Below are 14,349 nucleotides of genomic sequence, written 5' to 3' on the forward strand. Positions count from 1 at the left end.
TCTTAAAATTATTTGAATCTTTTGTAGCTCCATATTTTATACCATTGAACTCTTGTCTATTCTTAAATCAGTAGTACATTGGCTAAATATATTGTTTTAAAACACAGATTAATAGCTGGCAATTCATACTCTCTTCACACTTTTGTAAAAACCTTTCTTAATTACTCTCAAATTTGTATTCATCCATCCAGTTAAATTTCAGAAGTGTCCTATTGATTTATAAGATAAATCCCTTTGGAATTTTTGTTAGGATTTATGATTTTGTAATTTATAATAAGAAATATATGATATATTTAGCCTTTGTGCCATTTCCATAAGAAACTGGCAAGATGTCTAAAACCCTCAGAATTTCCTAAGTGATGAGAGTGACAAAAAGTGTCTTTTATTATGTTAATGGTGACATTTAGAATGCACCTGAGGCTGGGGGTTGGTTTCCAGGAGTACCAACCTGTGATTAGAGGGCTGGAACTTTCAGTCTTTTGGAAGGGTTTGTGCATAGGAGTGGAGGGAGGAGAGAAAAAGCAATGAGACCCGGAGAATACCTAATGGGAAATGTTGGCGTCTGTGGTGTTGATGAGATGTGGTTGGAAGGATAATCTATGGGATGTTCTGATGGATTGAAAGTTGCCCTGCAGCTGATGTCCAAGGAGTGATTGATTATTCTAGCTCCCTGGAAGAGAGATGAACTCTAGCATAACATCTGTGGGAATTTAGCTGATTGTAGAAAGCTGCTCTTCTTCATGTGACTGCCCATTCAGTTAAATAATTAGCATTGTGGCACCTTATGTGACTGAGTTTTAATTTATTTAGTTTGCTACTTATCAACTAAAATATTCAAGCATATTAGACTACAAGATAGCATTGACATTCAAAGCTGCAATGTGCATAGGCAATTGTCCCTCAAAGGTCCAGACAATGGTACTAATGACAGTAGAAACAAAGAAGTGCCACATGTGCCTTGATAGGGGAGTTGAAAGGCTATGCAAATAATTCACAGGGCACCGGACCTGGTCTGGGTTTGTGTATTTGAACTTTTTACGGCAACCATGAAAAAACACGTTTTATTCATGTTAGACAAAATGATTTGGGGTGTTGAAGTGACAGACGCCATCTTAGGCAGCAAGCCAGTTCACCCCAGAGGAGGAGTGGGCCCCCATCACCTGAAGGAAATATTCTTGCATAGCTAAGTGGGCCCAGTAAGAGATTTACTGTTTTGGATTATGCAGCTTTTAACAATTACTCGAGCAGTGGCTACAGACAACCTGTGTTAGCACATTGCCACTTGGCTATATATAACAAGCCCCACCCCTTTTTGGGTGTGGAGATCTATGATCTACCATTTTGCTACCACCCAAGAAGCTGCTTTTATCTCTAAGTCCCTGATAAACTCCTGATGTTGTTCTGAAATTGTCAGACTCTTTTCTCCATCTCTCAGCTGAAAATGAAAATTTTCCCAAGGACTTAAGACTAATAACAAAGATGTGAAGTGAAACAAAAGTTTCACCAACCATACAAATCCTTACTCAATTTGTTGCATTCTGATGGTTTTTATTGTAGTTAACATTTTAATAGCAGTCATATCCTTTTGAATTAATCTCTTGAACCTATAATGGATTATAGCTTTCATTTTAAAAATATGGGCCTAGGAAGTTTAGGAAAATTTCTCTTATTCTAAGTGGCTGCCTTTTTTGTTTTGCTAAAGCTCTTCATGTGTGGGTAGCACCATTTTCTAGCCAGTAGCAGGGTACAAAAATTTTACTTTTGTATTATCTAATTTAGGAAGAAATTATACTTGGAAGTTAAGTTTAGATTTAAGATTACATACTGGATCCCAGACCTTCTACATGTATAATATGTTATTTATTGTCTATCATTTTCACAGGACCATATGTTCCTCAAAGCAAGGAAGTTAAACTTACCTACCTTCATGTTCCCAAAGCCGATGTATTATGCTGAGCAATTGCTTTAAACTGTTTTGTAATACACTTAAATTGATGACTAAATAATGAATATTTCATATGTTTAAATTTAATAACAGACCTCCAGAACCTTGAGATCTTGAGTTTTTTTAAATTGGTTTTGCTAAACTATATAGATATATACATTGAGTTTTCAAAGTGATTTCGTTTTCCTCATAGTATAATTTGTTTAGTACTTTGTAGTTTCCTTGTCTTTTTTAGCATCATGTTATAACAATTGGAATTAAATAGCCCGATGAAGTATACAAACATCATTCCCATTTCTATTGAGCTGAAAGTCAAATCTGATAGCTTAGTTTAATAAGAGATATGATCTGAGTCTCATCTGTGTCTATAGATTCTCATCATTGTCCACCACCCAAATTATCCACCCTCTATATCAATTACTCATGATTTTCCCCCACCCACCCAAAATTCATGATGTTTTAAAAGCTCTGTACCTTCGTAGGCATTTTTTCTCTGACTGAAATGCCATCCACCTGGATAATTTCTGCCCCTCTCCAATGTCTGTGCTTCCAGGCGGTGTCTAGCAAGAGTGGAATGAGATCAGTCAGGAGGATATTAGAGTAAACCGGTAGAAGACAGTGGATGAGGAAATGAATAAATGAGAAGAGCAGAGTGATAAACCATGTGCCACCCCTTGGAATGTTTGACTGCCAATATAATCACCTTTCTGCCATTGGATACAGGGTCTCTCTTGTGATACCTCCATGCCAAAGGTCCCGCTATGCCACCTACTTTGATGTCGCTGTTCTTCGCTGCCTACTCCAGCCCCACTGGTCAGAGGAGGGCACTCAGTGGTCTCTGATGTACTACCTACAAAGGCTGCGGCACATGCTGGAAGAGAAGCCAGAGAAGCCCCCAGAACCAGATGTTCCTCTCCTGCCCAGACCCAGGAGTAGCTCGATGGTGGCGGCGGCTCCGTCGCTGGTGAATACCCACAAAACCCAGGTAAGAGAGACTTGGTCCATAGTCATTTCAATCAACAGCTTCAGTCATAAAAGATTCTTTTTTCCTTCTATGATCCAGCTCCTACTTATTCCCGTGCTGTTTGGTTGGTGGGTTACTGTGATACTGTTATCCTTTCCCTTCCATCTTTTACTGCTGAACCTTTTGCCGCTCTTTAGCATTTAAGTTACCAATCAAAGGAGTGTTATCTGAATGCCTTTCGCACACACTAATCTAGAGTAAGCCTCTGTTGATCCAGAATAATGGAAAATTGTGTCTTAGATAATCAAAGCACTACTTAATGGAGAATTCTCACATATAATCTGTTGATTAATGATATCATAAAATGCCTGACACTAGAATTTTACTGAATATGACTTAACCTCTTTTGCATAACCCAAAATTATCTATTGCCTCAATGTTATCATTAGGAACATAGGCTTTTGATGTATAGTCTTGCTATTTATTATATATGATTGGAGTAATAAACAGAATGTATACTAATGTGATGACATTCCCTGAAAGTCATTTTTTGATAAATTACTGTCCTTACATCAGCTTGAACACTTATTTTGCCCCTATTTCTCATCAATACCATGTGCTGAATATGTAGGGAAAAGCATGATTGACGGTGTGTTCCAGTTGTTTGGGTTTACTTAAATGTAAATTGTATCTGAAAAACGTCTGCATATTCTGAAAATAAACAGGAGCAATACAATATCAGAGAGCAAAGGAAATATACTTTGTTTTAGTAGTGGTTGATTCTGCCCAAAGTAACTATCTCCTTGGTGAGTTATTGAATAGAAAGCCACCTTCTTTAGTAAGAAGAGAAAAAGATACCTATCTCGTCCCTATTTTCTTAGCTTCCTGAATCTGGAGCTTCATGGTCTCACTGTTGAAAACTCCAAACAGAGGTTACAATGTATATAAATTTATCTCCTCAGTAGCAGGATTTGGATTCTGAAAGTCTGGATATGAGTTAAATATCTCATAGATATCAACACAGGAGGCATCTTTCTATTAAAAATATGACATCTTAGTAGGAAAAGTATTTTTTTGGATATAAAGCCCTAAGTCCTCAATCATTAAGTCTACCTTTATTGTCTATTAAGGATCTCACCATGAAGTGTAACGAAGAGGAAAAATCTCTCAGTCCTGAGGCCTTTTCCAAGGTTTCGTTGACCAATCTGCGTAGGTCTGCAGTTCCAGACCTTTCTTCAGACCTTGGCATGAACATTTTTAAGAAGGTGAGTAGAGCCACATATGCTTTTGATATTTTGGTAGTTAAAAAAAATAATTGGGGCATGAGGTGCTTCTGATCATGCTGCAGTATGGGGTGGTAAAGGGACATTGGGGAACTGAAGTCAGCTCCCAGTTGTTACACTGGCTTGCAGCATGACCTTGTGTAAGTCCCTCTGTATGCATGTGAGCTGCCCGTTTTACATGTTACTGCCAAGCTCAATGCTGATGATGTGCTTTCAGTGGTGTGATGGTGGAGGGAGTTGTGGAAGCCATGATGGTAACATACATTTGTATGGTTCATCTCATTTTATTGAGTACTTTATATAAATGGTTCTCATTCAATCCAGTGAGATCCTTGTTTTCCCCATTTTGCACATAAGAAACTGAGTCTTAATGCAGTTCTCAGGTTGGTGGGATTATCATGGAATATTTATTCTTGAAGTCATCTCTGTTTTAAAGACAACAAACCAACAAAGCTTTGTTAATTAAGTAAAAAAAATCTTTATAACAAACTGCTAGATTTACTACTGCCACGACTTCCCCTTACGACTAAGTCACGGTGTAAGTTTCTATTCAACAAACATTTATTGAGCATCCACAAGGAGTTAGAACCCTACAAACAGGAAATCAAAGGTGATATCTTTAGTGTAAAGGAACAAAAGTATACAAGTGGGAGTCAGTTGATCAGGGGCCAAATTCCAGCTCTGACACTTTCAACCTGTGTGATTCTGGCCAAATGATAATGTATCAGTTTTCTAAATGATAAATATGGTTTTCAAAACCAAATATTAGTTTCTTCATCTGTAAAATGTGTACATATTATACTTACCTCAATAGGTTATGAGGATTAAGTGAGATAATACATGTAAAGTGCTTACTGTTACTGGCATTTAGTAAGTACTCTATAAATATAATTATTATTCTGAGAGAGGCTGGGTGAGAGAGAGAGAGAGAGAGAGAAAGAGAGAGAGAAAGACCAAGTCTTAGAAACTTTAGGTATTTTTTGAGAAGTGGAGTCCAGACTCAAAACTATGTCATCGAACTAAATATTAGTTCATGCTCCAATGAACCACTCCATCTTTTTTATATGTCTGTGGAGCTAATCAAACAAAAAATCATATGCATAAAATAATATATGTGTGGCGGCTTCATTTTCTAGTTTTCAAAATGATTAATTACATTGATGAGAGCTCAGAGTTTTGCTAAAGAAGCAGCCATGTCTATCTTCGTTGATGTGTAAGAATAAGCAATGGTCATAGTCTTTTCTAAAAATGTCTATCATTGTAGGGGAAAAAGAAGTTTGCAATACTGACTGCGCATGAGTATCTCTGGGGAGTTTTTAAAAATTCTAGTGCCCAGGCCTGACTCCACACAAATTAAGTCAGAATTGCTGAAGTTTAGGCCCAGACATTGGTATGTTTTTATTGCTTCCTAAACAATTCTAAACTCTTATTTATACTGGATCTGGAACCTGACTGGTAGCAGTAATAAGTGTGTACCAATGCATGCTCTGCATCTCCTTTGACTCTCCTCATGAACAGCAGTACACATCTGAAGTTGTCTGGCTGAAACTATTGATTTCAGTCTGAAAAATGAAGCAGAAAATGCTGGCTGGCCCAGATGGTGACTTAGGGACCTTGTGCTCTAGCCCAGTGGTTTTCCAGTGTTACCATGCATCTGAATCACCAGCTAGGCTTATTAAACACATGTGGCCGAGCCTCACTTTCTGAGTTTCTGATCCAGTTTGTCTGGGTTGAACCTGAGAATCTGCATTCTAATGATTTTCCATGTTACCCTGATATAGCTGGCCAAGGACCACACCTGGAGAAGCATTCCTCTAAGCCAACTCAGCAATAAAACCCAGGGGGCACGTTACCTTTTGCTTCATTTCTTTCACTTTTTAAACACATCGTGAAAGTTTCTCCCATCTCTATTGCATGATACTCTGTGACTTTCTGGACCTTCTCTTCCTGGAACATTTCCTGTATCTTATGGCAGGTCTTGGAGCCCTTTGGGATGCAAACGATAACCGCTCCTTTGTCCTATGCCTTCCCCTTCCCTTGTCCCCCTTGTAGTTCAAGAGCCGCAAAGAAGACAGAGAGAGGAAAGGCTCCATCCCGTTACACCACACAGGGAAGAGGAGGCCCCGGAGAATGGGAGTGCCCTTCCTGCTTCCTGAGGACCACCTGGATGTGTCCCCCACCCGCAGCACATTCTCCTTTGGAAGTTTCTCTGGGCTAGGAGAAGACAGGCGCGGCATTGAGAAAGGAGGCTGGCAAACCACCATTTTAGGTGACCGCAAGGACCTTCCAAAGTAGGGCAGAGCTTAAGTGGCCTATTTAGGAATCTGTGTCTAGGGCTCCCAGGCAAATCTGGATCTTCCTTGACTAGGTTAGCCAAGAAATTTGGGCCTGATTGTGAGATTCTCGGTACAAAATCGTGCTGTGTCTTCACAGCCAAAGAAATGCAGAACGTTGAATTAATTATCGAAGATTTCTTATGTAATTAGACAGGTAATGGCTGTATTTCTTAAATATTCTAGATGTGGAACAGCCTTAGAGGTTCGCGTGTATTAACTTTCATGGTGAACCCAAAGACACACTTTTATTTAGCTTGAATGCTAAAAAAGAAAGAGTAAAGAAAAGAGAAAAACATTTTCTTTTCTTTCTGGATGGCATGTTAAGAAGAACAGCTTAAAATTAAGAGCTGACAGCTAGCCGGGGCCCAACAGATGGTTTCTGAGCTTTGGCTTAGATTGGGGCTGACCTTGTCACAGGTCACTTCACCCATTATCTTGACCCTTGAGTATTCCCAAGGCAAATTCAAGTCCTGCTATTTGGTTGTGCCCCACAAGCTCCTTAATACGCCTTCCATCTCGGCGCTCTCCTCTCAAAAGACAACATCTTGGCAGAGCATCTTGCAATTTTAACATACCCCCCCCCCCCCCCCCCCCCCCCGGCACTCTTGTCCATTGCAGGGAAATTTACCCGGAGGGGCAGTTCTGACGCAGCTACCGAGATGGAGAGCTTGAGCGCCAGGCACTCGCACTCACATCACACCCTGGTGAGCGACCTGCCGGACCACTCCAACAGCCACGGGGACAACACCGTCAAGGAAGGTGGGTCGGAGGCAGGCCTGCAGGCGGGAGTTGGGTTCCTTTTCCTATTTCTTCCATGTTCCGCTTTCACTGTCGGTGGACTCCCTGTGCTTTCGGAAAGCATACATTCGTGGATATATTGCTTGGTAATTGACTTGTGGGCCCTTCTTAGAGAAGGTCCTTAGTAGCAAGAGCTTATGCACAGCGCGGCCTGAGGCCTGTGTGTTTCAGAGGGAAAGCAGACCCGCGGGGCTAGGCGGGACTTGCAGGAGAGCTGGGTTCAGGACTTTATTCCCCTCTGTCAGTCCCCTCTGAAAGGTTTGTCTGTCTCCAGCGGGAGAGAAAGTTACTGCCTGCTGAAGTCACCAATTCCTTTTTCAGACAGCTTCCACTTCAGATAAATGCATTATGTGCTTTATGGGACCAAACACGTGTCTCTTCGTGAAATCCGAGATGGGTTCTTAATCTGGGCTCTTAACCTATGAGCATACATTGATCCCTCTTTTCCCTAGACGATATTTCAAGTACGTGATGACATCTATTAGAGATCATCACAGATTTATGTCCATTCTTCTACAGAAAATGAGAAAAAAAAGACTACTTGTTTGTTTCTGTTTAAATATACTAGATAAAAGCAAATATTTAAACAGTCACAAACTTGTAAGGAAATACTTCGACTAAACTAGTTTAACTATACTCATAGGGTCTGTCATCTAACAGTGGGCAAAATCCACTTATTAGACAAAAGTTAAATTCTAGCCTGTGTCATAAGGAAACCAGCTGTAACCTTCATTATCTATCAGACATTCATTACACTGCCATAAGACCCGCAGCAGTTCTATGGGAGTTGAGAATAGCTCTGAGACTATAAATTCAAATATCTGTAAAAGCTACAGCTGTGACTGTGGTCATATTTTAAATAATAGTATCAGTGTCTAATGTAATGTTTCAAATTAATATGATGAAAACTAAGACATTGCTTTCCTTTTATTAGTGAGATCCCAGATCTCCACTATCACAGTTGCAACCTTCAATACCACATTGGCATCATTCAACGTAGGCTACGCAGACTTTTTCAATGAGCATATGAGGAAGCTCTGCAACCAGGTGCCTATCCCAGAGATGCCACATGAACCCCTGGCATGTGCAAACCTGCCTCGAAGCCTCACAGACTCCTGCATAAACTACAGCTACTTGGAGGACACAGACCATATTGATGGGACCAATAACTTTGTTCACAAAAATGGCATGCTTGATCTTTCTGTAAGGAACAAGAATTTTTCTTCCTGAGTTTGAAAGATATTGACTCTTTGGTTCAGTTTTTACAATGTTGTGTAGAATGAGCATATCAGTTTTTAGAAATGTTGGACTTTAAAATGAAAACGTCACCCATATAAAATATTTAATGAATGTGTCAGCTTTCTTAGATGCACCTATCCCTTTTTTTTTTTCAAGCATTACATTAGGTCTGAATATTTTTGACCCAGAAACATTAGTGACCTGCACACACATATATAAATATACTTAAATATGAGTGTTTTTGCTAAATCCCTCATTTCTAGAATGAGAGTAAAAAAATTCTCAGTTTATGTTCTTTTGTTGTAAAAGCAACATGACTATGAACCTCCCAGGCAGCAAGGGGAAATGAACAGACGACCAATCAAAGAATTAAACCTACATTCTCAGGGATGCTTGTCTTGATTATAGTTATTAGCAAATGAAAGGGTTGTTATATTTTACTATTATATTTCACAGAGTTTTAATTTCACATTAGGGAAACTGGTTCAGCAAATAACTAAGTATTAAAATAAAAAAGGACTTAATTTAAAAAGGCAAATATTTTATATTTAAAGTTAAAGGGTTAATAATGATACAGTTGTGAATGTGCAAATGTTTCTCATTTTTTTCTTTATCCATTATTGGTGGAGAACAAAAAGGCAGAGGAGTAAAATATTTTGACTTAAAAAGCAATTGAACAAGTTTCCATTTGGGCAGATGATTACTGTCCCATTAATTCATTATGTTTCACTATCCCTATTAACTGTCTATGTCATGGCAAGTTTGGGAATACTTAGGTGAGATAATACACATACGCATTTTTAATTCTTTGGGTGTTTTGTATTCTTCATTGAGCACACAAACAAGGTCCCAGACTAACTTAGATAGAAACATCTGAAAATTATCTGAATTATTTATACTCAAGTTCATAGAACATCCTAAAGGCAATTGATTAAACAGAATAACTGAATCTATATAGGAAGAGATAATCTAAGTAACTTAATCACCTTCTGCTTATTTTTGTCTTCTCCCAGGTGGTTCTGAAGGCTGTTTATCTTGTCCTTAACCATGACATCAATTCTCGCATCTGTGATGTGGCACTAAACATTGTTGAATGCTTGCTTCAACTTGGTGTGGTGCCCTGTGTAGAAAAGAACAGAAAGAAGAGTGAAAACAAGGAAAATGAGACTGTGGAAAAAAGACCAAGTGAGGGAACTTTCCAGTTCAAAGGAGTATCTGGAAGTTCCTGTGGATTTGGGGGCCCTTCAGTTAGTGGAGCTGGAGATGGTGGAGGAGAAGAAGGAGGAGGCGGAGATGGAGGAGGTGGAGGAGGCGATGGAGGAGGAGGTGGAGGAGGTGGAGGTGGCCCTTATGAAAAAAATGATAAGAACCAAGAAAAGGTATGACTGAAAACTACCTTCTGTATCCTCGCAAATGTTGCCCCCAATTATTTTCCCAAGTGTGATCCTCAGCAATTTGTTGACTCAGAACAACAGCGAGTCACTAGAGCAAGAAACGCGAGTCTAGAAACCTCTTCATTAGGTCGTCAATAGGCATTAGTGGAAAGAAATGAAACTGTATTTTAAATTCAAAAACCATTGCCATCCAAGCAATGTTAGGCCTAATTCCTTGGTCATGTTATTTCTGCAGGAGAACATCTCATATACGTTACATTGCCATAATTATCAGCCTGCCACCAAGGGTAGCCTCTTTCTCAAGACTTTCAGAGTCTGACCTAATTGACCAATGTTCTGGCCAACTCAGGCTGCCATAACAGTATCATAGATTGGGTGACTTAAACAATAAAAATTTATTTCTCACAGTTCTAGAGGCTGGGAAGTCCAAGATCAAGGTGCAAAGAAGGTATGCTTCATTCTGAGGCCTCTTCTCTTGGTTTGTAGGTGGCTGCCATCTTTCTGTGTGCTCACATGTCCTCTTTTTCCTGTGTACACAGAAAGAGAGAATGCAAGCTTTTTTTCTCTTCTTGTTATGACGCTAATCCCATTGGACCAGGGCCCCACTCTCATGACCTCCTCTAACCCGAATTACTTTCCAAAGGCCACATCTCCAAATCCTGTTACACTGGGGGTTAGCGCTCTGACATATGAATTTGGGGGAATATAAACATTCAGTCCATCATATGTAATTCTATTTTCCTTCAAGATAAAGTCTTTCTCTTTATCTAATGAGTACATTTTTGGGCAGTCAGCCTCAATCAGGGTTAAGGCGAAAGATGAGGAAAACTTTTCTTGGGTTAGCTGGTTGATTTACTGGCATTAGTTTGGAATACTGGCCTTGTTTTCTCATGTTGCAGTTGTCACATTCCAGTGTCTTTAGCTTTCTTATTATCAATTGTTCCTCAATTTAATTCCCTTTGCCCTGAAATACTTGGTTTATGATCTCTATACTTAACATCAAGAATTAGTTTTCTCCTTTAATTTAGCTTGTAAATAAGAATTACCACAGATTAAATTCACATAACTTAGACTGATTTCAATTTGGGGTTTCAGTGGAAAATGCTATTAAGAAATTGAAACCAACAAGAAATTTGAAGCTCTAACAGGTTACACATTTAGTCAAGTGTTTATACATATAAGATTACACTGTGCAGAATTCTACCATCTGCATATTATCTAATCTATGAATTGTCTATTTTTTCTTACAGGTTGTCAGGTTTTTACATCTGAAAGGTGTTACAATGCTCCTTTGTCTCTTATAATTTTTTCTCCATCTCTTTCCAGTGTCACTGGACGCATGTTTAATACATTTATCATCTGTGTTTCTTCCTCTCATTGTTTACTCCTGTCTTCCTAATATTCTTGGACGCTGATTCAAATACTTCTGCCCTAATATTCTTGGGTTCCTAAACCTTTCCTTCAGGATTTTCTTCCTGGTATAATCATATATATGTTGTTTTACAATTTGAATAGCATCTTCTGGTACTTAAGATTCCTAGCTTCTTCAGTCCTCATACATCACTGATGGCAATCCAAGAATTCTCAGATTTTATTATAGATGAAAATTATCTAAATAATGGTAGAGATCACAAGGGATTTTATCTTGGACATTAAAATCTAAGGGATCATTCAGTCAGCAACTATGTAAGAATTAGAAACCAAATACAGTCTGTAAGGACCAAATTTATAAACAATCAAACAATGAGATTCTTACTAAAGTTTCATTTTTTACCTATATGTCTAGGCTGGCCACTAAAAGAGATAATAGATAACAGTATGTCCATTATAATATTCAAGGGGAAAACACAGAAAAGAGACTTGAGAAATTTTGATAAGCTTTTATCAGTAAAATGTAGATATTCCAACTAAATTGATGAGAGCTTTGCTAAGGATCTCTAAGGTTCATTATTAATATTATGTTTTTGCTTTCAGATCTACTTTTTACCCAGTTAGTATTTTCATCTAATTTCTGTTGAAGACCTGCAAGTCTCTTGCCTATTTCCAATCTAGATATTATACTAAATACTTGATAACATGTGTTATCTTGACCAAAGTTATCACTTTTGATTAGTATAGGAATTTTTAAATCAAATTATGTGTTCTCAAAAATAGCCACCAAAATATGTATTTTATAGTTAGTTTTGCAAAATAGTATTTTTTTTGTAGCACAAAGAATTTATAAAATAAAACTGGGCTGTAGGTCAAGTTGCATTGTATTTGTGATTCACACAGTTCTGTTTTTTCCCAAACCCGTCTGTTATTTTCAGTGAAATCAGAGCATTTATCTAATTTTGCAACCGAGTAAATACCAGAAGTATGGGTAATTGATTAATTCAAAAAGAAGATCTAATTTCTATGTTTGCCACTACCTAGTATGAGAGCTTGAAATGTTATTTAATATCTGTCCTGATCTTTGCCTATAGCTTGATACATCTTTCTGCATGTCGCCTGTGAGAGAGATCTAAATCCCAAGGACATATGAAAGTCTAAAAAAATACAAACCCAAATAGGTATTTACAAAGAGATTTTGGAGCTAAGGTTTTATTTTAAAGGAACATATGGTAATTCCAAAATGTATTTTAATCAGTCTTCCAAATCAGCCCTCACCCAAGGTGACCTCTTCTGAGCACTACTGCCTCTGGCTGTGTAGCATGTGCAGTACAGAAAGGCTCTGCTCAGGGGGTTGGTCAGTAAGGACTGAAGTCCAGTCCAAGCTTTGCTCACTGAGCTGTTCACCCACAGGCTGCATCTATTGAGAGGGCTCACCCATCCCTCATTCATCCACCCAGAGGGGTACTTATCTGATTTGCACAGAGTTGCACCGAAGGATAGCAGCATCCCGTACCTAGTAATAATAATTAGCATTTGTTTTGCTATCATTATGTGCCTTACACGTTTTGACTCATTTACTTATCACAATTCCATGAGACACATATGATCATGATTCCTATTTTGTAGGGCACAGGGTGGTTATGTAGCTTGCCCAAGGTTATGGAACTAAGATTAAAATCCAAACTGAAACATTCCTGAATTAGTATTTGTAAATACAAGGATGAAGGAATGAATGAATGGACAGATAGATGTCTATTGGTAAGTTTGAGTCTTCCATTTGCAACCACCTGAACTCTAGAGTTCTCAGTAAACATACAGTCATGGAGATTTGTGAGCAGGAGTTTTCCTGAGGTGTCATCTCAGGATCAATATCTGTTAGGTGTAAAGGAAGCGAGATGGGGCAGAGGGAGAAGTTGAACCGCAATGTAGTTTTAATAGAGACCTTAGCCCATTATCGCACAGGAAGCTTTGGACCTGGGGTGGTTCCTCAAAGCAGTCCCCAAGTGAAGTAAGAGATCCCACCTTTATACTCCCATCTCTTTGTTCCTTTGACTATCCATTGAAAACAGACTGCTTCCAGAAATGGAGCATAACCTTGGGCGAGGCAGCTCTCTTTAGCTAAAGGCAGTGCCTGGAGATGAGCTCAACTCAGGGCTGTGAGCAATCAACACTTCCAGAAGCTCAGACAATGACTGCTTCAGTCCTAAAAGGGACATCTCTGGCGTCCAGGACCATATCCACTACGTCAGCCTGCAGACTAGAGAAGCAGGACCAACTACATAACACTGGGGGAAGAGAGAGTCTAGCACATTACAGCACTAACCCCCTATCCCTTTCACCCTTACCCACTTCTGAGTATGTGTGTGGCCCCAAGGTTGATGTATAAACCTGATTATATGACTATGGAAAAGCCCTTCATAATTTAACAGGCATTTGTTGTCTATTATATAATGTGTTCTGCATAGTCAACTGATGAAGTAGGAAGGGAAGCTATTAGGATACTCAATTCACAGGCCAGGAAACTGAAGCACAACGAGATGAGTTAATTTATCTAACGTGATGTGCAATTAGGGAACAGGAGATGGAATCTCAAGTCCATGGTGTATGTGCCAACAGCAGACTGTAGCTAGAAGGACTAAGGATGAGTGAGGCCTCCTGAAGGCAATGGCACTCCCACACTGGGATGTGCATCATTCCTTAGCAACAGCTTCCTTATTCTTCTTTAGAAATAATTCAAGAAAATTAATTTTTGTGGAAGCTATGTTTTCCATTAATAACAAGAATTAAATGAGGCAAGAGAAAGGAGGGTGGCTCTCATAATTCATGCAAGAAGGCTTCCTATTTAGCTTCAAAGGAAAAATCAAGATGAATATTTACTTATTTCTCAATATTCTCACTTTCCTTGTGCATAAAGAGTACAATAAAGCGAAAGTATAAAATCAGAAAAATTTATTAAAATCTCAGAATTTGTCATGTGATTTCTAAGTTCCAAATGGATCAATGCCAGAAATTTAGC

At 38.8% G+C, this 14,349-nt stretch overlaps 1 protein-coding gene across 3 annotated transcripts in view; it reads left to right on the forward strand.

Annotated features, from left to right (window-relative positions):
- UNC80 (unc-80 subunit of NALCN channel complex) overlaps positions 1–14,349 on the forward strand; it is a 174,985-nt gene that overhangs the window by 23,409 nt on the left and 137,227 nt on the right. For all 3 annotated transcript variants that reach the window (XM_090283247.1, XM_090283255.1, XM_090283261.1), the window contains exons 8-13: positions 2,669–2,930; positions 4,040–4,174; positions 6,245–6,461; positions 7,147–7,287; positions 8,261–8,529; positions 9,579–9,944. In XM_090283247.1, coding sequence (XP_090139373.1) covers positions 2,669–2,930; positions 4,040–4,174; positions 6,245–6,461; positions 7,147–7,287; positions 8,261–8,529; positions 9,579–9,944 — 1,390 coding nt within the window. The remainder of the gene's footprint in view (positions 1–2,668; positions 2,931–4,039; positions 4,175–6,244; positions 6,462–7,146; positions 7,288–8,260; positions 8,530–9,578; positions 9,945–14,349) is intronic.

The sequence above is a fragment of the Furipterus horrens genome, unplaced genomic scaffold, assembly GCF_987537825.1.
Source record: "Furipterus horrens unplaced genomic scaffold, mFurHor1.1.pri manual_scaffold_1, whole genome shotgun sequence".
Lineage (NCBI taxonomy): Eukaryota > Metazoa > Chordata > Mammalia > Chiroptera > Furipteridae > Furipterus > Furipterus horrens.